The 21,515-nt window shown below is 43.6% G+C and overlaps 1 protein-coding gene across 3 annotated transcripts in view; it reads left to right on the top strand.

Moving 5' to 3' along the window:
- The window catches only part of Cemip2 (cell migration inducing hyaluronidase 2), an 82,884-nt gene that overhangs the window by 7,298 nt on the left and 54,071 nt on the right, over positions 1 to 21,515 (top strand). For 2 of the 3 annotated variants that reach the window (XR_009057584.1, XM_057778601.1), the window contains exons 2-6: positions 7,402 to 7,744; positions 8,321 to 8,461; positions 8,854 to 9,415; positions 14,715 to 14,884; positions 21,075 to 21,263. Coding sequence is in view for 2 of the 3 variants with exons in the window: in XM_057778601.1 (XP_057634584.1) it covers positions 7,414 to 7,744; positions 8,321 to 8,461; positions 8,854 to 9,415; positions 14,715 to 14,884; positions 21,075 to 21,263 (1,393 nt within the window). In the remaining variant the exon portion in view is untranslated. Of the gene's footprint in view, positions 1 to 6,446; positions 6,544 to 7,401; positions 7,745 to 8,320; positions 8,462 to 8,853; positions 9,416 to 14,714; positions 14,885 to 21,074; positions 21,264 to 21,515 lie in introns of those variants that run through there. The other variant, XM_057778602.1, reaches the window with a different exon arrangement.

Here is a 21,515-nt window from a genome sequence, read left to right as displayed (position 1 = left end):
GCTGCTTTTTGGTCGTAGACATTTGTAACTATTTTTAAAAATCTTAAAGATGTACTTATTTTGTGTTATTGAATGTTTTGCTCACATGTGTTATCTGTGCCCCGCATGCATGCCTGGTGCCCAGGGAAGTCAGAAGAAGGCACCCTATTCCTGGAACTGGCGTTACATAGATGGTTGGGAGCCACCATATGGGTGCTGAGAATTGAACCCGGGTCTCTTCAAGAACAACCTATTTTCTTAACCTCTTGGCTACCTCTCTGACCCCGAAATATCCTTTCCATGAGGGGTCTGTGTCTGCCCAGACGATTACAGTGTAACTTGCTAAAGACATACTCTGAGCGAAGCTGTACCTAAGTTGCTATTTTACGAGGCACACTTACTATTTTAAATGTAAGTATGTAGTTGTTTTCTTATTTTTAGGGAAGCTTCTCATTATTTCTAATTCTTGTTTTTCAAGTGTTTACTATACCCTGACTAAAGCTTTCTAGGACAGTATAACTTAATTGAAAAGTGATTTTTGGAGCAGGAAAAGTAATGTTAAGTAAAAATACTTATCCCAATGTAAATGATTAGTAGCACTGATTTTTCTTTTTTTCTTATAGCGTGGTTAGTCTTTTTAGGGTTGTATGTTTGAAATATTCCTTATACTTTCCCTGTGCTGTATCTTAATAGACTTCATATATTTTAGAGGCGTTTTTGTTGGTGAGGAAGAGGATGTGAATACTGCTTTTGGTGATGCTCATTCTGTGTGTCTACATTGACCAAGTGGAGAAAGCTGATAGGGGAATATACAGTAATTAGCTTCTAAATCCCTTATCCTTCCAGTTCATGGGGAGATTTGTAATCAGGGCATAGCTGTTCCTCGTGCACCTGGGAACCTTGATTGGGAACACAGAGCTACATGACAGTGAAACAGGATTGCTCTAAGATCACTTGTAGCAAAAGTCAGCAAAGATTTCAAAGCCAGACAGTTGCAGGGACTGTGACATACTCTGGGGTTGAGACGGGCTGGAAATGGCAGGGGCTAAGGGCCAGTGTCTTGGCGGAGTGTGTGTCCTGTGGGCCATGGGGCCTGCAGTTCTCTGGGTGTGTGCTCATTCAAAGCTAAGATCTCGGAGGAAAGAGCACATAGCTTTTTCAACTGCTGTGTTCTTCCAAGTAGCCATTATATGTGTAGACGTAGGATCCATGCTGAATCCTTTCCAGCTTCTCTTTATTCCATAGAAATCTATATGTGTTCAAATATATACATTTTTTATGACTTTGATACCATTTAAGTATATACTTGGAAATTTGAAAAATTAAAGTTTCTAAAAAGTTTTTGGGTGATGTTTATTTCCTCTCTCTCCCTCTCTCTCTCCCTCTCTGTGTGTGTGTGTGTGTGTCTGTGTAGCCCTGGCTGTCCTGGAACTCACTTTGGAGACCAGGCTGACCTTGAACTCACAGAGGTCCACCTGTCTCTGCCTACTGAATGCTGGGATTAAAGGTGTGCGCCATCACTGGCTCCAAGTTTATTTCTTTTTTCTTTACTTTTTTTCTTTAAAGATTTCTTTTGTGTAGAGCGTTCTGTTTGCATGTAAGCTTGCAGGCTGAAAGAGGGCCCACATTTCATTATAGACGGTTGGGAGCCACCATGTGGTTGCTGGGAATTGAACTCAGGACCTCTGGAAGAACAGTCAGTGCTCTTAACCGCTGAGCCATCTCTCCAGTCCCTAAGTTTATTTCTTATTGAGCTGTTTTATGTGTGCAAGCCTGAACTCATTGTTTAGCAGCAGGGACAATCTCTATGTAAAGAAAAATTAAATGAGACCCCCATAACATTATCCCTTTAAACTAAACCACATACAAACCTGAATGTCACTTTGATGTTTTCTTTGTCATGCCTCTTTCTAAGACAGGAAGTTGGGAATATAGAATCTTAATTGAAAATTCAAAGCAGCTGGGAGCCAACAGCTTGACTGGGTCAGAAGTTCAGATGACTATAGTAAAATGTATTATTTGCTTTTATAATTTATGTATACGTATACCTCTTTTCTGGAATATTTTACTTTTTGTTGTTTGTTTTTACTTCTTTTTAGACACAACAGTGATTACATTGTAGAGATTTTCTAAGATCTTAATAGAAGAGAAAGATTGCCTAGCCAAATTTTAAGAGTTGTGCAGACAGTCTCAGAAACAAAGATTGTTTTTTTTTTAAAAATATTTATTTATTTGTTATGTATACAATATTCTGTCTGTGTGTATGTCTGCAGGCCAGAAGAGGGCACCAGACCTCATTACAGATGGTTGTGAGCCACCATGTGGTTGCTCGGAATTGAACTCAGGACGTTTGGAAGAGCAGGCAATGCTCTTAACCACTGAGCCATCTCTCCAGCCCAGAAACAAAGATTGTTGACCATTCAGTTGACTGTTGTTGCTCAGGAAATCTTTGATTGGATTATGCTTATATCATGGTTGTTTCTACAAGCCTAAAGTTTCCGTTTAAAAATAGATTTTCTTGGGACTGGAGAGATGGCCCTGTGGTTAAGAGCACTGGCTACCGTTCAATTCCTGAGTTCAATTCCTAGCACCCACATGGCAGCTCACAACCATCTATAATGGGAGCTGATGCCCGCTCATGGCATGCCGGCATATACACAGACAGAGCACTCGTATCAAAATCAAAACCAAAAGGAAAAAAGATAGGTTCTCTTTAAAATTATAGTGGGAGCTGGACAGTGGTGACACATATCCTTAATCCCAGCACACACACACATACATTAAAGTAGGAACTTGAAAGAGTGTAAACAAGGCAAAAGGATTGCATTCTTTTTTTTCCTCGAGAGAGTGTTTCTCTCTATAGCCTTTGCTGTCCTGAATCTCACACTGTAGACCAGGCTGGCTTTGGACTCACACAGATCCACCTGCCTCTGCCTCTTGAGTGCTGGGATTAAAGGCGTGCACCATATGCCTGGCATTTGGATTCTTACTGAGTTCTGTATGGCTGGGTGTGTGCATGTCTGATGAAGGACAGCGGGAGCCTCTGCAGTGGGTAGGAGGGTGATTTAGGAGACTGATACAGACTGGGAGCAAGTGTCCTCCATCACCCTGTAATAAGCACTTGAGTGTGCGCCTGCTGTCTCCGGATACAGAGGACTTTCCCTCTGATCCGGCTCATCATTTCTTCCTGTCAGCAAGAGGTGGAAGGGAAGGTTTCCCGTTTGTTTTCCCTCGTGTCTTCCTCATTTTATACTGTGTGATTGAACCTATTATAGCTAGTTTGTAGAATTCCTGCTTGCAGATGTGATTCAACCCATCAGTCAGTAGATTGTGGCTTAAAACTGTATTTTGTAAAAGTTAAACAAGAATTGATTTTTTTTTCTCTTGAAATAATGTTCTTAGTTTCTTCCAGCTGCAACTAGTGGAAACTAACTTAACAGATTAGTTAAGTATCTAAGCACTGAAGATATTGAAAGGTTAAATGGGAAATTCCTGTGGAAGGGGTGGGCAGGGAGAAAAAGTGGAGTGAGGAGAGATGGGAAGAGAGAAAAATAGAGAAATCTGTGGTTAAACAGATTTTTCTGGGCGCAAACTTAACACCAAATCAGACAGTTTTTACACATTAGTGTTCCTTCCAGTGTATGCATGTATATATATACACGGAATAAATAAATACGTGCCGTATTATACCTGGGAGGCACACACACACATAGGCACGTGTGCACTTGCACACACATGCACACCCCTCCTCTCCTAGCATCTATGATGAATTCCTTCACAAGATTTTGTGATGAGCAACTACTTATCGAGTCCCTACTGTGTGTAAGATCCTGTGAAAACACCCAGTGAGACGAATGGATGCATACATAAATTAATTGAAGCTTAATTAATTAATAAGGCCGAAAGGAAGACTTTAAACACTGCAGGAAGAGAAGAGCAAATGGAATGGGGACTTAGAGACTCGAGTGAGATGGTCTCCTAGCCAAGACAGTGCAGCCTTTGAAAATGGTCGGTTGTTTACCTCCCAGCAGTGCTCTCAAAGTCACACCCCTTTTTATAGGTTAAAACCCATGGTGCCCTTAACATTGTGATGATTAAAAATAATTGCTTTTTGTGATAACTGACTGTACTTATACCACATAAGTTAATTTATGCCTCCTTATCAACTGTATTTGTTCCTTCAGCCTTACTATTATTTGAGGCACATGTCTGTATCTCAAGAAAAATATTTTAATTAAAATAACAGGGAGGTTTTAGGGTTATTGGGGTAAGTGAGGAGAGACTGAGAGTTGAAAAAAAATACTACATATTCCATACTTCTTTGAATACCTACTTTTCCTAACATCAGCATTTGTAAGTAAGGTTTTATAGTCTTAGAAATTATCTGCCTTAAATATTTACTTGCATTATTAGTGTAAAAATGTAATTATTTGCTTGTTTATTATCAAATCTTTTGAGCTAATATTTTTAAGATACCAGGTAAGTAAATACTCATAATTATTTCAAGGTCTTTTGAATATCATCAAACCCCAAAAATTATGCCTTAAAAACTGTGGAATGTTTTTCTGATATCTATGTGAAAGATTTGGGTATTCCCATTGTAGATGGCTTGTTTATTTTAGGGGCTGTGCCATGCCGTAGTAGCCTTTAAACTGTATAGTAAGGCTGGGCTGTGGTGTAATCCCAGCACTCATGAGGCAGAGGCAGGTGGATCTCTGTGAGTTCAAGGCCAGCCAGGTCTACAAAGCTAGTTCCAGGACACCAGGACTGCCCAGAGAAACCCTGTCTCGAAAAACCAACTAAACAGGCAACTAACCAACCAAACCAAACAAATAAAACAAAGTATAGGAAAACATGGATGAGCCCCTTCTGTATAATCTTTACTATAAGAATGACCTTTAAAAAGTGACTGACAAGGGCTGGAGAGATGGCTTAAGATCACTAAATGCTCTTCCAGAGGCCCTGGGCCTAACAACTGTCTGTAACTCCAAGATCTGACACCCTCACACAGACATACATACAGGCAAAGAACAAAATGAAACAAAAGATAAGAACAATGCCCATAAAATAAAAAATACATAGAAGTGACGGGTGATGCCAGCACACACTGTTACCGTGAAGCGGGGCGGCCCCAGTAAAACCCAGACTGTGCCTGATCTCGCACAGAAGCTGGAACGGCTGAGGAAACTTTAGTGCCCTTTCGCTACAGGATTTTCAGGATTAAGTAGCTATTGTTGAGAGTTTGGGAGGCTGAACCCAATTTGGCAATATTTACTGGGAGAATTATACCTTAATCTTCCAAATAAGCAATTTAAAACTGAGTTGGGAGATGGGTGTCTTGGGCTGCAATGCTTTTGTCTGCATTGTCATTTCCCTCATGACAATCTCAGCACCGCTGCTTCCTGAGTTCGACATCGTTTTTCTTTTTTTTTTTTTTAAAGATTTATTTTATTTTTTTTTTTTTTTTTTTTTTTTTTTTTTTTTTTTTTTTTTGGTTTTTCGAGACAGGGTTTCTCTGTGGCTTTGGAGCCTGTCCTGGAACTAGCTCTGTAGACCAGGCTGGTCTCGAACTCACAGAGATCCGCCTGCCTCTGCCTCCCGAGTGCTGGGATTAAAGGCGTGCGCCACCATCGCCCGGCAGTTGATACTATTTTATTTATTATATATACAGTGTTCTGTCTGCATGTATCCCTGCAGGCCAGAAGAGGACACCAGATCTCATTACAGATGGTTGTGAACCACCATGTGGTTGCTGGGAATTGAACTCAGGACCTGTGGAAGAGCAGCCAGTGCTCTTAACCTCTGAGCCATCTCTCCAGCCCCACAGGAGACATCGTTTTTCATGAATAATTTACATCCCTAAATGGCAGTCGATGTTTTTTAAAGTACTGTACTCATAGTACCATATCTAGAGTAAATCCATCAATGTGGAATGAAACCTGAAGGAAACATGTTTCTGTTTTATAATTTTAATGATTTTTATGAACTGGAAATAAGATTTTTTTTTGCATTTTTTATTCTAAAATATCATGGAAGTACTAGCTTACTTTTGAGGACAAGAATGGTGGCTCATTTTTCGTTTTCAGCCAGTGGGCTAATGGATTCAGAAGGATTCATTTATGGCGGGTGCCTTCTGAGTTTTCATGTTAAGTTGCCGTTTTGTGACATTGATGGCTTGTTATTCTGTTATTTCCAGAGGACTGATGATCCCAAGCCCCTCACTGCTTTGTATTTTTTTTTGTGGCTACATCTGGTGTGGCACATTATCTCCCGAAAGAGCTCTTCAGCTTGATAAAAAGCACCCGCCCTTCTTACCCTGAGACAATGAGGCAGAAAGACTGAAGCTCAAGGGACATCGATCCCACCCCTTTCACAGCAGATCATGACAGTCGTGTCCCCTCCCGTGAACCTGGCACTCAGGAACATCCTCTCTGTCTCTTTCTTTGTTAATGCAGGAGGTCACACTCTGCTTGGCTGCGTTCCTTGTTTGAGTCTGCTGCTTGGAACATACAGCAGTTTCCTCCATAGCACCTTGGATGCCAGTGTGTTTTCTTTGTCTAAAGTGTAAGCTTCATCTAAATAATGACTTTAAGCTTCATCTAAACAATGGCTTTTATTCACACATTGAGCCCCAAAGACCTCATCATTTTGCTAGAAACACTGACTCGGAGAATGATTTTTGCCTCATGTAAACTCATGATCAATTCCTGATGAGACTTTCTTTGTTCCCCATTAATTTCCATGTCATTTGGGTCCTGGAAACCCTTCTAAGTGGGCCATTTTATGTTTAATGGGTTTGTTGATGGTTTAGAGCAATCTGGAGGTCCCTGTATAACTAAATTCTTGTCCTTTATTTGGTAGTAGACACGGGGAATTTGTTGTGAGGGCATTGGACGAAGTCAGGTGACTCGGGATGCTCCGGAACGAATGCAATGGAGGAGTTTAGGTGTCATATTTCTGAAGCTGTTGAGCACATCATAGTTATCAACAGTTACCGTAGCAATTAACAGTTTCAGTTACAACTTGTTCTTAGTGCTAACAGTAATGAACACGAAGAGGAGGATATTTGTGTGTGTGTCAGTTTTTCCCACCTAAAAAAATCATCCTGTATCATTAGCTGAGTGAACTTATTCATGGAAGATTCCAGAGATTAACATGCCGTTGAGGTTCTGATTATGCCATCATAAACTGTTAAGAGCCTGATCTTTAGAGTCAGGGCCTGGGCTGGTGTGAATTTCTTTGTCGGGCTCAGCTTTTTCATGAACAAAATGGGGATAAGGTTGTCTACTTGTAGATTTGTTTGAGGTTAGCCTGGTTAACATACTAAGTTCTAGCCTACCCGAATCTACAGGACCCTGCCTCAAAACCAAGTTTTAAAGCCCTTACAGGGTACGCTTTTAAACCTTCTTTTCCTTTTCACAGTGACAAGGTATCATGTATGCCGCTGGCTCCAGGGGACACTCCCCTGCTTTCCTGCAGCCTCAGAATGGAAATGGCCATCGCTCACCTGGTTATGTTCCTGGGAAGGTGGTTCCCTTACGGCCTCCTCCTCCTCCAAAGAACCACGCTTCAGCCAAATTGACCTCCACCAGCCAGGAAGCCCCAACAACTTTTGCTTTCTCCCCGGAGGAGCAGCAGACGCCGAGGGAGGACCGAAAGCAGCAGCAACACAAGAACACCTTCATCTGCTTCGCTATAACCAGCTTCTCGTTTTTTGTGGCGCTTGCAGTCATTTTGGGAATATCCTCAAAATACGCTCCAGATGGTATGTACTGCGTGCCTGTAGGCATTGTGCGAGAGTGCACGTAGAGCATGGTCCAAAAGAAGAGCTAAGGAGCGGAGGTAGAATACTTTAAAACAAAAAGAAACCTCTTGTTGCTTAGGCTGGCTCGAACACCCTGATGCATGGGTAGGATTGGGTGTGACGTCTTATGAATGGGAGCAGTTGTTCGACGAATCTGTGGGAAATTGTAAATGGCAGGGCTTGGCTTTCTCAGCATTTTTGGCCCCACACTGTGTCTCAGGGCTCAAGTTGTTCTTGGAGCATCTCTTAAAATGCTCTTCAGAGTCTTTGCTAATTCCCGTGGGAGTGCAGGACTGTACTTTGTGGGAGCTGCGAGTTCTGGGTTGCAGTGAGTTTATTTGGTCAAACATATAGTGATAAAGTGGACTTCATTTAAAAAACAAACAAGTAACTAAAAAGAAATTGTGTTGTGCTTTGAAACAGACTTGCAAATCTGTGTTCAATGACAGTAATTCTTGGGCTTGGCTGGTCACATGGTTTCCTTGTACTTGGTTGGACTGGGTTCTGTATCAGGGGTGTGTTGTTTTTGTTTCGTAGAGAATTGTCCAGATCAAAACCCTCGTCTCAGGAACTGGGATCCAGGACAAGACTCTGCAAAACATGTTGTTATCAAGGAGGGAGATATGTTCCGCCTGACCTCAGATGCTACAGTGAATTCTATAGTCATTCAGGATGGAGGTAGGTAACAGTCCCTGTCTGTGGGGGCCCCATGGGTGCTCTGTGATCCTCATATAGAATATCCGTAGTGGATTTTATCCAAAAAAAGAAAGATAAAAGGCAAAAGGATACCCAGTTTTTCTCATTGCTGGCATTAAGCGCTTACAGGAGTGTCTTAAGAGGGTTTATTTTGACTCAGAGCTCCAAAGGGTGCCGTTCACAATGGCAGGGAAGACATGGAGACTGGTGCCTCTTCCTCTAAGGAGCTTGCAGCTGGTCACATCGTGGTGGCAGCCAGGAAACAACTGGGATTGGAACCAGAGGGCCAGTCACCCTCCTGGACCACCCCCAGTGACCCCCATCTGGTAGCTAGAACACAGTTGCAAAGGTTCAAGTAGTGTTGCTCCTTGCAGGACTGCTTGTGTTTGGGGATGCTGAAGACGGATCCAGAAACATTACCTTGAGGACTCGTTACATCCTGATCCAGGATGGTGGGGCGCTTCATATTGGAGCAGAAAAATGCCGCTATAGATCCAAAGCAACAATTACCTTGTATGGCAAATCAGATGAAGGTGAAAGTATGCCAACATTTGGCAAAAAGTTTATTGGCGTGGAGGCTGGCGGGACACTGGAGTTACATGGGGCACAGAGGACATCATGGACGATGTTGGCAAGGACTCTGCATTCCTCGGGCTTGCCCTTTGGCTCCTATGCCTTTGAAAAGGACTTTTCCCGGGGCCTTAATGTGAGGGTCATTGACCAAGATACAGCCAGAGTTTTGGAAAATGAGAAGTTTGATACCCACGAGTACCACAATGAGAGCAGGCGACTTCAGGAATTTTTGAGAGCGCAGGATCCCGGTCGGATTGTAGCTATTGCTGTTGGAGATTCAGCAGTCAAGAGCCTGTTACAGGGAACAATCCAGATGATCCAGGACCGTTTGGGGAGTAAGCTGATCCAAGGGCTGGGCTACAGGTAGGTAGACCTTGTTCCTCTCTTCCCAGCCCTGCAGTAGAGTCTGTATCCTGTGAAAGCAGAGAAGGTGGGCAGAAAACCACAGACAGCTGCTGCTGATTTAGCTGCACAGCCACTCCCAAGGGCCTTTCCTATTGGTGCATCAGGTTGCCCCTTGTTTGAACCACGGATTTAACTGTTAGATGTGGTACACAGAACATTCTTGGCTTCGGTTTACGAAGCCCTCCATGGATTGTCTCTAGGGCCAGTGGAAAGCACAGGGATGTGGGTCTGAAAAACCCTGGGCAGAGTGAAGATAATTTGCCTCTGAAGAGAGTTCCTCTTCCCATTACCTTCTGAGCATAATGGAGCTGAAGCTGCTGGAGCCTAGGCTAATTGAGTCCCCTGAGCAGCTGAGAGCTTAGGGCACGGTCCATGGAAAGCCTGTCATAAAAGCCCTGGGGTCGCAGGCATGCTTAGGTTTCTTTTTCTTTCTCTTTTGAAATCTTTTGCATGCTAATTTGATTGGAATCCTTTCCGGGCTATTTTGATTCCACTCGCTCCATTCAGGCACAGGAGAGGCAGCCAAAAGCTGGAGAGCTAAGCTAATCATTTGTACAGAAGTTATCTCTACTAATTCTCTAGAAGAGTCTCTACTCATCACCCTGGAATTCCTAATGCTGTCTGGAGGCTGAGGGAAGTAACCGGGTCACCATAAAAAGGAAGGAAGGAAGGGAGGGAGGGAGGGAGGGAGGAAGGAAGGAAGGAAGGAAGGAAGGAAGGTAACAAAAAAAAAACAACCCATAGGTAATTCTACTGAATGTTCTTAGGCACACTGGGAAATGTCAGAAGTGAGAGGACCTCAAAACTGCATGTGGAAACTTCCTTTGGGCACAGTGTTATCTACAGAAAGCCTCGGAGATAATGTTAGTGAAGGGAAGAGGTCTATTACCATCTTGAATTGCTTCTTATTTACTTGTTCTTATGAGATGTCAAAACACAAGACAGAAAACCAACAGCCAAAAGCTAGCATGGGCCATAGGCGTGCTCCAGAGGCAGGGGGCTCCAGGAGTTTGAGCAGTGTGCTGCATAGGCAGCCAAGAACGGAGGTCTAGACACAGGTGAGCATGAGCAAAGCCTCCGAGGGTTTCCTCCGAGAACACGAATGGAGAAGTGCTGTAATAGGGATGGGAGGCCTAATGGTGGATCACAAGGCGGTGCTTATGCAGTCGCCACCCAGGCCAAGAAACACAACATCAGCAGCAGCTCATAGCCCTCCTGCCCCCACTGCTGTGCACCGATCATTCCTTCCTCTCCGAAGACGGTGTTCTCCTGAACTAGGGAGCGCGCCAGGGTTTAGGTTAGTCCTCTTTCGAGCTTCATAGAAATGGTAGCAGACTAAATAGTTTGCGTCTGGCTATTTTTTGCTCACCTCATGAGCGCTGTTCATATTTCAACACATAGGGCGAGCTTTTTTTCACTATTGTTTATTTGTTTGTCTCATTGTGTAGCTCTGGCTGTCCTGGAACTCACTATGTAGACCAGGCTGGCCTCAAACTCACAGAGATCCACCTGCCTCTGCCTCCCAAGTGCTGGGATTAAAGGCGTGCACCACTATGTCCGGCTTCCACCATTGTTTATTTTCTATTGAATGAATATATCGCAGTTTATTGTGGATATCAGAATGCCTTTCCAGCTCGGACCTGTTGTGTGCTTCTCTAACGGTTCCTTTACCCATCTACTGATGTGCTCATGCACCCATTCCTATAATGTTAGACCAGGAGTGGAAACATACTCTTGATAAAGGTACATGTCTGTTGTGTTAGTCAGCTTTCAGTAACCATGACAAAATAAATATTCAAGACCATTAACTTAGGAGGAGAGATTACTCACAGTTTGAGAGAGTTCAGTCCATGGTCACTTGGCCCTGTGGCTTTAGGTCTGTGGCAAGGCAGAGAACATCACAGTAAGGGTAAAACTGCTTACCCCATGGTGCCCAGGATGGAGAGTGAGAAGAGGAGCCTGGGTTGTCGGATACCCTGATGGGGCATGCCCCCAGTGATGTGTGTGTGTGTGTGTGTGTGTGTGTATGTGTAATGTCAGAAGCCCTGCTGGGGCATGCCCCCAGTGATCCATGTGTGAGCATGTGTGAGTGTGTGGTGTGTGTGTGTTTGAGTGTATATGTGTGTTTACAGTGTGTGTGAGTGTGTATGTGTTTGTAGTGTATGTGTATGTGTGTGTGTATGTAGTGTCATAAGCCCTGCTGGGGGATGCCGCCAGTGATTCGTGTGTAAATGTGTGTGTATGTGTGTGAGTATGTGTATTTGTGTGTCCACACAGGCGTGAAGAGGGTGTCAGATCCCATGGAGCTAGATTGTGAGCTGCTTTCTGTAGTGTAGGTCACTTAGGATTTGTCTTCCAGAAGAACAGCCAGTACTCTTAACTCCTCTACAGCCCTTAGCTGGCCACCCTAAGGCCTCTCTCCCTCTCCCCACCACCTCTTAAAGGTCCAGCTACTCTTTAATAGCTCCACGGGCTGGAAATCAAGCCTTCAACATGTGGGCCTTTTGGGGAACCTTGAATCCAAATCAGAGTTGCAGTTGTTTTGTTTTTTACTCTTTTCTCTTTTGCTCTTTTGGTCTACATAGTGAGCAAATCGGACAGAGGCTTACTCTTATTTCTATTTATTTATTTGGGTTTTTGAGACAGGGTTTCTCTGTAGCTTTGGAGTCTGTCCTGGAACTCACTCTGTAGCTCAGGGTGGTCTCAAAGACACAGAGATCTGTCTCTGTCTCCCAAGTGCTGGAATTGAAGTTGTGTGCCACCACCGCCTGGCTTATTCTTACTTTTAAATGCCCAGCCTTAGCTTGGCTTTTTTTCTTGCCTGCTTTTCTTAAATTATCCCATCTACCTTTTGTCTCTGGGCTTTTAGGTTTATCCTATATACCTTTCTTTACTTCTTGCTCCATGGCTTGCTGTTTAGCTGGGTGGCTAGCCCCTGATGTCCTCCTCCTTTTCTTTCCCCTTGATCTCTTCTTCCCAGATTTCCCCTTCTGTTTATTCTCTCTGCCAGGCAGCCCCGCCTAGTCTCTCTCCTGCCTCGCTATTGGCCGGTCATCTCTTTATTAGACCAGTCAGGTGTTTTAGACTGGCAAAGAAACACAGCTTCACAAAATTAAACAAATGTAACCTAAAAGAATGCAACGCATCTTTGCATCATTAAACAAATGTTCCACAGCATTTAGAGGTCACTAATATTACACACCACAGAGGACCTGCTATGCTTCCTGGTGTAGCTGTGACAACAGTGACAGCTTCTGTTCCCCCAGGTCATCAGTGCTTCTGATCTTGTGTTAACTGTCTTGACTTTGCTTTTTCCCCCTACTGAACTGCCTTATAATTGCCCTTTAACACATCACCGCTCACCTAATGGAGACGTTAGAACGGTGTTGTACACCAGCTTCCGTTGTATTGACATTACCTCCAGTGTACAGAAGCAGGCACCTCTTGAAGACTGGGTGCTACCGCATTGAAATTTCCCACAAGTGGAGGAGGAAGTGGGAGTGTTCTTGAGATAATGTTAGTAGAACATTGTTTGGTAGTTGCTGAGGCCACTCTGGGCAGGAAAGGGAGCCTCTGACATTCTTCCTCTCCTCTCTACTGGGAGATAATAGTTGAGACACTCTTTGTTTGATCCTTTCTGCTGTATCAAGGGATAGAAATAGCTCTGACTGGTTCTCAGCCCCTAATCCTCACAGGGGCAGCTGTGGGACGTGGAAGGCTGGAGGCTTGCTTTAGTGAACTTTTTCTCTGAGCGTCTAGCCATCTGTCTGGCATAGATTACATTTAGTATTTTTCTTCTCAAAGTCTGAAGTTCACATTTTTCTTTGTTTTGAACCAGGAGGCTTAAAAAGAGTTTCCTGGCTTTTGTTGCTATATTTTTTTTCTTTCACAAACTTTGGACACAAGCTGGGGCAAGTCCATTTTGACATTTTAAAAACACTTTGCTTTCTACGGGTAATTGTTTTTTTTTTTTTTTTTTTTTTTTAAATCGAAATTTGTTGGCTAACAATTCTGTGGCTTTAAGGATGTTTGGAAACTTTGTACTTAGTGATTCTCAACTGTGCCTAAATGCACAGACATTAAAAAACTGGTAATGCCTGGGTTGTCTCAAGACAAAAGAGTGATAATTACTCTGTGAACTGTGACCTCTAAATTAGGGGTGGGCGTGGCTATGTGGTTAGGCCCTTGGGCAACCTTTAGTATCTCCCTCAATTGCTTTCCATTTCATATTTAAAGAAGAGACCTTCCTTCCACTGAACCCGGAGTCCATAGATTTGTCTAGGGCAACTAGTCAGGAAGCTATAGTGATCTGCCTGTGTCTGCCTCTGTGATAGTAGGATCGCCCACGTGTGCCACTGGACCCTGCCTTTTATAAGGTGCTGGGAATCTGAACTTAGGTTTTCTGCTTTTCCAGCAGCTTCTCTACTGACTGAGCCCACTCCCTAGACCCTAAGGGTTCTCAGACTACGGTTAGGAGCATCATTCGGCATCACTGGGATATTTGCTAGACATGCAGATTCTCTGACCCTCTGACTGTCAGCTGTGGTGATAGCGGAGTGGGGCAGTGATCTGATTCAGCGATTCCTCCCTCAGGTTGTTCTGCTGCTAAGGCTTGAGAGCCACAGTTCACCTCGGTGTTGAGTTAGTCTACCTGAACATTCAGGTACCCAGACCCCCAGCATTAACTTTTAAAGCTTTCAGGTCATGAGCTCTATCCCTAGTGATATCATGAAATCAACCAAACAAAAACAAAACAAATTGAGAAGCCAGGTGTGATGGCAGCCCCAGCACTTTGGTTGTGGAGGCAAGAGGGGTCTGGGATTTAAGATCATTCTCTCAGCGACATAATTCATTGGTAGCCTGGATTACCCAAGACCCTATCTCAACACAAACTACCACCAAACACTACAGGAGAGCAGGTGGCAGTCTTTTTTTAGGAGACAGTAAGAGATCATGTCTAGAATGACACATGCTTGCGTGTGGGTGTCCAGGAAGGAAGTCCGTGATTAACTGATGCCGTTGTCATCAGTGCTTCACCTGTGACAAAGCTGGAAAAACAAGTTTGTGAAAATCAGGTGAATTTGCCTCTGTGACATCGGCAGCTTCAGCAAAAGCCTGGAAACTGCAGCCTCCTGGGAAGAGTGGGAAATGGAAGTGCAGATGTTGAAAAGCAGTCTCCCGCGCTATCCATGTCATCTCCGGGGCTCGGGGTGTTTCTCTGACGGATAACCAGATGTGCTTGCTGTCTTCCTTCTAGGCAAGCTTGGGCTTTAGTTGGTGTCATCGATGGTGGGAGCTCTTCCTGCAACGAATCTGTGAGGAACTATGAAAACCACAGCACCGGCGGGAAGGCTCTGGCTCAAGGAGAATTTTACACCTTGGAGGGCCAGAAGTTCTCCGTGACAGCCTATAGTGAATGGATTGAAGGTAGGCGGGGAGTTTGAACCCTGGGAGACATGGCTAAGCACTGAGACAGATAGCGGTGGGGCATTACTGTGTTCAAACATCTGTCTCTCTTGGTAGATTTTCGTACTAAACTTAGATCTTGTAGACTCAGGAAGTCTGGACTAGCTACTGATCTATTTTAGGTTAGGCAGTCCTCCTTGGACTGTGTTCTGGATCTTGAGTCATAGTGTCTAATTAAGTCGTGTGGTGGTTGATCTTGGTTTTGAGCTTGATGAGTTCTACAGACCCCTGTCTTCTGGGCATACAGGTGGTTGAGGAAGTATCTTGCAAGATTTATGGAAGCAGAAAGACTGACCCACTGTGGGTGGCACTATTCCCTGCCCAGGGTTCATCCCTCTCTTCTCTCTGTGGGCAGACACAGTGTGATCGGCTGCTTCAAGCTCCTGCTACCTTGAGTTCCCCATCGTGATGGAATATCCCCTCCGACTGTGAGGGAAAAGCAATCCTTTACATTGCTGTTCTCAGGGTCTTTTATTACAGCCACACAAGTAATAGAAGTAGCTTCGTTTCTTGGCTTTGACCAACGGAGCCAATCTGGTTGGTGTACACCGTGATTGGACGTGATGATATGCTTAGAATCTTTATGTAGAAGAGCCAGTAAATGCTACCTTTGGTCACCTTCAGAGGGAAAGTCCCCACCCTGTTACTTAGTGCCCCACCTCTTGATAATCTTATCTAAATATTTATCTTATGGGCAAATGGAAAATAAAGGAGCAATGCAGTATAAAAATTATTTTAACCATGTTGTTTAGAATGGTTTTTTCCAGCTCACAATATTCTATGATTTTCAATTTTATTTTTATTTATTTTTTAACAGACTTAATTCACTTAACTTTTCTTGTATAAAAACCCTTATGTGGTAGCCACAGCTGGAACCTGGGTCCTCTGAACAGAGACCCTGGTGTGGGTTTTCATAAGATGCTCCTGATAAGGAGACCTAGTGAACACAGTCTCTTTCCAGAGGTCAGCGGTCAGGTAGCTGTAGGTTTTAGAGATGGCGTCAAAGGTGGCCTTGACAAAGTTGCCTAGGTAAAGTGCAGCCCCTGGCTGATGTGTAACAGTCATCAATACTGGCCATCATCAGTGACTTCTTGGGCACTGGAGCAGAGACAATGCTGGTGCCTCTGGGGGGCAGGCATGAGTTGTACCAACACAGAGCCACAGCGGCCTGCCACTTTGCATGGAAGTGTGGGACTTGCCAGTCTTGTTGCCCAGTAGCCTCTCTGCACAGGGACCATAGAAAGCTTGGTCAAGATGATGGCTCCTTGGATGGCAGTGGTTACCACCTTGGAGCACTTAATAATACTAAGACCAACATGATGACCATTGTAGCCCCCAATAGTGACACAAGTCTTGAACCTGATCCTCTGGTCAGCCTGAGTCTGCTTCTGTACTGCCAAGGTCTTTAGAACCCCATCCTTTAGGAATGTACCGGGAAAAAGTTAGTAATCTCAGATATACTTTGTTTTTCTTTAAACAGACTCTCCCTCCGCGGCCCAGGCTTGTCTGCCACTGGTTGTGTAGCCCAGGCTGCTGAGATTTGTTCGACTAAAGCTTAGTTAGCACTGGGTATTTAGGGGCTGTCTGATTTTTGAGATTTCTTTAATTTACCCATTTGCTTCAGGTTTTTTTTTTTTTTCCACATTAGTTGTGGATTGGCTCCTGCCTGTCTCTCTTTTTTATAATCCCTGCCTTTTCCAAGCAAGTGTGATATGAAATTAATGTGAGCTGAGCAAAATTAAGAGATACTTATTGTATCTGCAGTTACCCAGGTTTGCTCATTAGTGAACCAAACCAATCTTTCATTAATTTGGATAGTTGTTGATAGAATGTCCAGGATCCCATCCTGGTTCTCTTGCTTCCTTTTGATCATTGACATGGGATTCACTTCCTAAACCTCAGTCTTCTCATTTGAAGAATGAGGATGAGAAGAGAAACACAGGATAAGGATGCTGTATGTGTCACACGTGAAGTTTTAACATAGTACATGTAGGCACTGAATACATGCTAACGCTGCCACAGATATGACTTGGGTCATAATAAAATCCTTTGTATGAATTGTGATTAAACACAGTGTTCTGCTTTAAAGCAAATAAATCGGGGGCGGGGGGAGCGGCTAGAGAGATGGCTCAGTGGTTAAGAGAACTGTGCTCTTTCAGAAGACCCGTGTTCAGTTCCTGGCTCTCACGTGGCAATTTACAACTGTCTGTAAAGCCAGTTCCAGAGAATCTGACATGCTCTCTTCTGGCCCGTGTAGACACGGCATGCATTTGGTACACAGACATACATGCAGTCAAAATATCCATACACATAAAATAAAAATAAATGTAAATAAAATGTTTAAAAAAATTAAATAAATGGAATCTCTGACATGTGACAAGAACTCTTCACATACTGCTTCTGAGCCACGTAGGTTTAAGAGCAGAAGTGGTACCTACGATGGGTGGAGAAGTTGGACCTAGCCCTGTTCCCGGCATCCAGAGTGCCTCAGGCCCAGGTGTTAAACACCAGCCCTAGCTGGAGTTTGATTCTCTTGTGTGTGCAATAGCCCAGTCTACAGGAAAGTTCCAGGCTGGAGACGACTACCCCAGCGGTTGAGTCAGCTCTTCCTGTGTAGGGACCTTAATTTCCACGTCACGTTGACTGCTCGTTTCTAGAAGTGGGAACTCCTGCCATCTGCCATGGGCTGACTTCCTCAGTGACTCCTGCTTTCTGGAAGGGGTGGAAATTCTCCATAGGAAGCAGGAGACTAAACTCTCTTCCTTTTAGATGTCAGTGAGGAGTGCCAGGTGGAGATTGTTGTGGACAGGGCTTTTTCCTCAGCCTAGAAAAAGTGAGAAATTATCAAACACTAAAGTGTTCCCAAGTCCTTTCTGACTTTTATTTTTTTAAAAGAGAAATAAATTCTAATGACATTTCAAATCAAAAGTTATTTATTTAGTACAGTATCTTAGAAAAAAGTATTGAAATTTAATGTGAAAAAATTGAATATTTCATTATCACTCCTTTTTATGGAGTATTTTATTTTATTAAAACCTTAATTTTGGAGTAATGATTTGTGGTAGGATTTCTGATGATCTTTGTTCTTAAGGTGCCTATTTCTATTTTTGGAAGGATATGATATATGAAAATGAAAATACGTTACAAGTAAAATTTTTTTGTTTATAACATTTTCATTTGCAAACAAAACGTTATAAATAAAAATCCATTATAGTTGCTGGAGTTATTTGTCTTAGTAAACATGAGTCTAAGAAACTTACTGAGATTGTACCCAAAGCTTACTAGGTACTTGTGTGAATGTTTGTATTTGCATGTATGCAGACACATGTGTACTTTGCAGAAAACACACTGGCAGGGCAGATTAGTCTCCAGTGACAGATTTCATGACTTGGTCAGGCTAGGCTTTATCTGGCTGTTGACTAAGATGGTGAGACCGTATTGTTCTTGTTTCTTGCCCACATTTCCCGTCTTTTTGTCCTCCCACCTCAAGTAGCCATATTCTTCAGTTCATGAGAATCAGCATCATCTTTCAGGTTAAGATGATGCCGGAGAAGCATTTACCCAACACGAATCTTTCTCATCCATTGATTTTGTAAAGCAGCTGTCTTCTATCCTGTGCACATTTTCCTGAGAGCAGCTTTTTGCTCATGACATTTTTTTTTTTTTTTTTTTGGTTTTTTTAGACAGGGTTTCTCTGTGGTTTTGGAGCCTGTCCTGGAACTAGCTCTTGTAGACCAGGCTGGTCTCGAACTCACAGAGATCTGCCTGCCTCTGCCTCCCAAGTGCTGGGATTAAAGGCGTGCACCACCACTGCCCGGCTCATGACATTTTTTAAAGGACAGATATTGTAGGAACAGTAAATGCTTCAACACTGCATTGAATGCAACAAGCCAAAGTGTAAGCCAGAGAGACTTCAATTCTTCTCTGCCCAATTAGGGACCAGCTTTGATTTTCAAAGGCTAAGTATTTCGAGGAACTGCCTAAAAAAATAACTATTTTATTGTTATGATTAACCGCCATGGCCAAGGCAATTTATAAAAGTCAAGCATTACTTTGGGGCTTACAGTTTCAGAGGGTTTGACTCTGTGACCATCCTAGTGGGAGTGTAGCATCAGGCAAGCAGGTGGGAGCAATAGCTGAGTTCACATCTTGATACAACCATGAGACAGAGAGAGCAAACTGTTAATGGCATGGGCTTTTGAAAGCTCAAAATCCACGACACACTTCCTCCACTCCTAGTTTTTCCCAGACACTTCCTCCAACTGGGAACCAAGTATTCAGATGTATGAGCGCATGGGCCATTCTCATGGGCCATTCTCATTCAAATTTCCACACCACCCACTGGTAGTTAGAAGTTTCCAGCATTTGCAGTGTGTCATTCCCCAAAGGAGTTAAGGCAGATAGGTCACAATCATGTACTCGAAGGTCAGTCTATCAAACAGGCTCTAATTGTGATCTGTACTGTGAAGAAGAGAGAGTAGTGAGTACCCGAGGGGCTTTACCCTGCTGCCTTCACTGATGCTCATTGCAAGGATGAGGAAGGTATACATACTAACAGTGCTTGCCCAAGCCCAGAGCACAGGCTACTTCCAGCAAGGATGGCGCAGACGTCTTTTAAAGTCTTGCCATCTCAGTTTGCAGTGCCGGGGGACCAAATTCAGGCACAGTGTGTGTGCTGGATTAGCGTTCTACTTACTGAGCTTCTTCCCCAGGAGTTTCCCAACAATTGATAATGAGGTGGACAGTAATTTGTTTGGTGAACAAGAGTGGACACTCATCCTAGGCAAAGAAAGCAGACTGTGTTTGCCCTTCCGCCGTGTAGAACTGAGAGAAGGTGGCTTCCACGAGGAGGCCAGCCTTTACTGACTTTATTGGTGCCTAGACCATGGATCCTTACAGCCTCTAGAACTTGGAGAAATTGATTTTATTGTTTAAAAATTTTAGAAAGAAATGGTTAAAGCATGCACAAAGCCCAGCAATGGCATGTTTGCGGTATGCGTTCATTCCTAGCACAGGGTGGCACTGATGTCCTGCCGCTTCTGGTGACCTGGACCAAATAAAGCCACCGGACCTTTCTTTCAGACCTCTCCTGTGTCTGGCTGCTTCTGCTTAAGTGTGATGTGTTCCTAGTACATGTGACTACTTTGGGGTGGGGGTGTGTGGCAGTATTATAGTTTTTTTGTTTTGTTTTGTTTTTTTGTTTTGTTTTGTTTTTCGAGACAGGGTTTCTCTGTGGCTTTGGAGCCTGTCCTGGAACTAGCTCTTGTAGACCAGGCTGGTCTCGAACTCACAGAGATCCGCCTGCCTCTGCCTCCCGAGTGCTAGGATTAAAGGCGTGCGCCACCACCGCCCGGCAGTATTATAGTTTTTATACTGACATGAAATAAGCAAAGACTGTCAGCACTGAGAATCTTCAGACTAATTTTAAAGAATAGTTTACTGATATAACAATTTGTATCATGGCTGGTAGTGTATGGGCTCTCTTCCTGTGGGAACCAGAATCCATATTTTCTTATGTTTATTATTTAGAGACAAATAATTAGCACATGGTTCACATTATGGGAAAAATGGCCAAATTGTATTTATTTTAGTTTTTGATTTGTACTTCAGGAACACATGCTCATGTATTCATTCATTCATTCATTTGCTTGTTATTTATTTAAGAAAATACTTCTCTTTTTTATTTTTTAATTATTTTTATTGAGCTATATGTTTTTATCCACTCCCCTCACTTCCTCTCCCCGTCCCTTCTACCCTCTCTCATGGTCCCCATGCTCCCAATTTACTCGGGAGATTTTGTCCTTTTCTACTTCCCATGTTCATTAGATCCATGTATGTCTCTCTTAGGATCCTCATTGTTGTCTAGGTTCTCTGAGATTGTGAATTATAGGCTATTTTTTCTTTGCTTTATGTCTGCTGTGTCGTACTCCATTGTGTAATTGTACCACATTTTCCTTATCCATTCTTTAGTCGAGGGGCATTTAGATTGTCTCCAGGTTTTGGCTGTGACAAACAATGCTGCTATGATCATAGTTGAGCACATGTCCTTGTGGTTCGATTGAGCATCCTTTGGGTATATACCCCAAAGCGGTACTGCTGGGCCTTAGGTACGTTGGAAAACACTTCTCCTGATGCCTGTTTGTTTGTGTAGGAATCTCTCTCTCGGGTTTCCGGGTGGAGATTGCAGATGGAGTGAAGCTTCACCTGCTGGACGATGTCAGCAGCTGGGAAGCCGGAGACCGAATCGTGGTTGCCAGCACCGACTACTCCATGTACCAAGCAGAGGAGTTCACTCTTCTCCCGTGTCCCGAGTGCAGCCGTTTTCAGGTCAAAGTTAAAGGTACCGGACTCCTCACTTGACTTTGGAAACACACTCTTTCCTTGGTCTTTGATTCCTACTCAAGGGCTTAGTGGTAAGCGCACCCAACGCGAGATTCCAGAGGGTGGCACACAGAAAGCTGCCCTTGCAGGCAGTGTTCCCACCACAGGTGTGACGGAGCAGGTGATTGGTATTCCTCTGTCTCCATTTCCTTATTAAAGGTGAGGATGAACACTGGGTAGACTGGTGTTCTGAAGTCCATCCTGGTTTCTT

The sequence above is a fragment of the Chionomys nivalis genome, chromosome 8 (genome assembly GCF_950005125.1).
Source record: "Chionomys nivalis chromosome 8, mChiNiv1.1, whole genome shotgun sequence".
NCBI classification, from domain to species: Eukaryota; Metazoa; Chordata; class Mammalia; order Rodentia; family Cricetidae; genus Chionomys; species Chionomys nivalis.
Note: the sequence above shows the minus strand (reverse complement) of the source record. Positions and strands in the feature narration are given on the sequence as shown.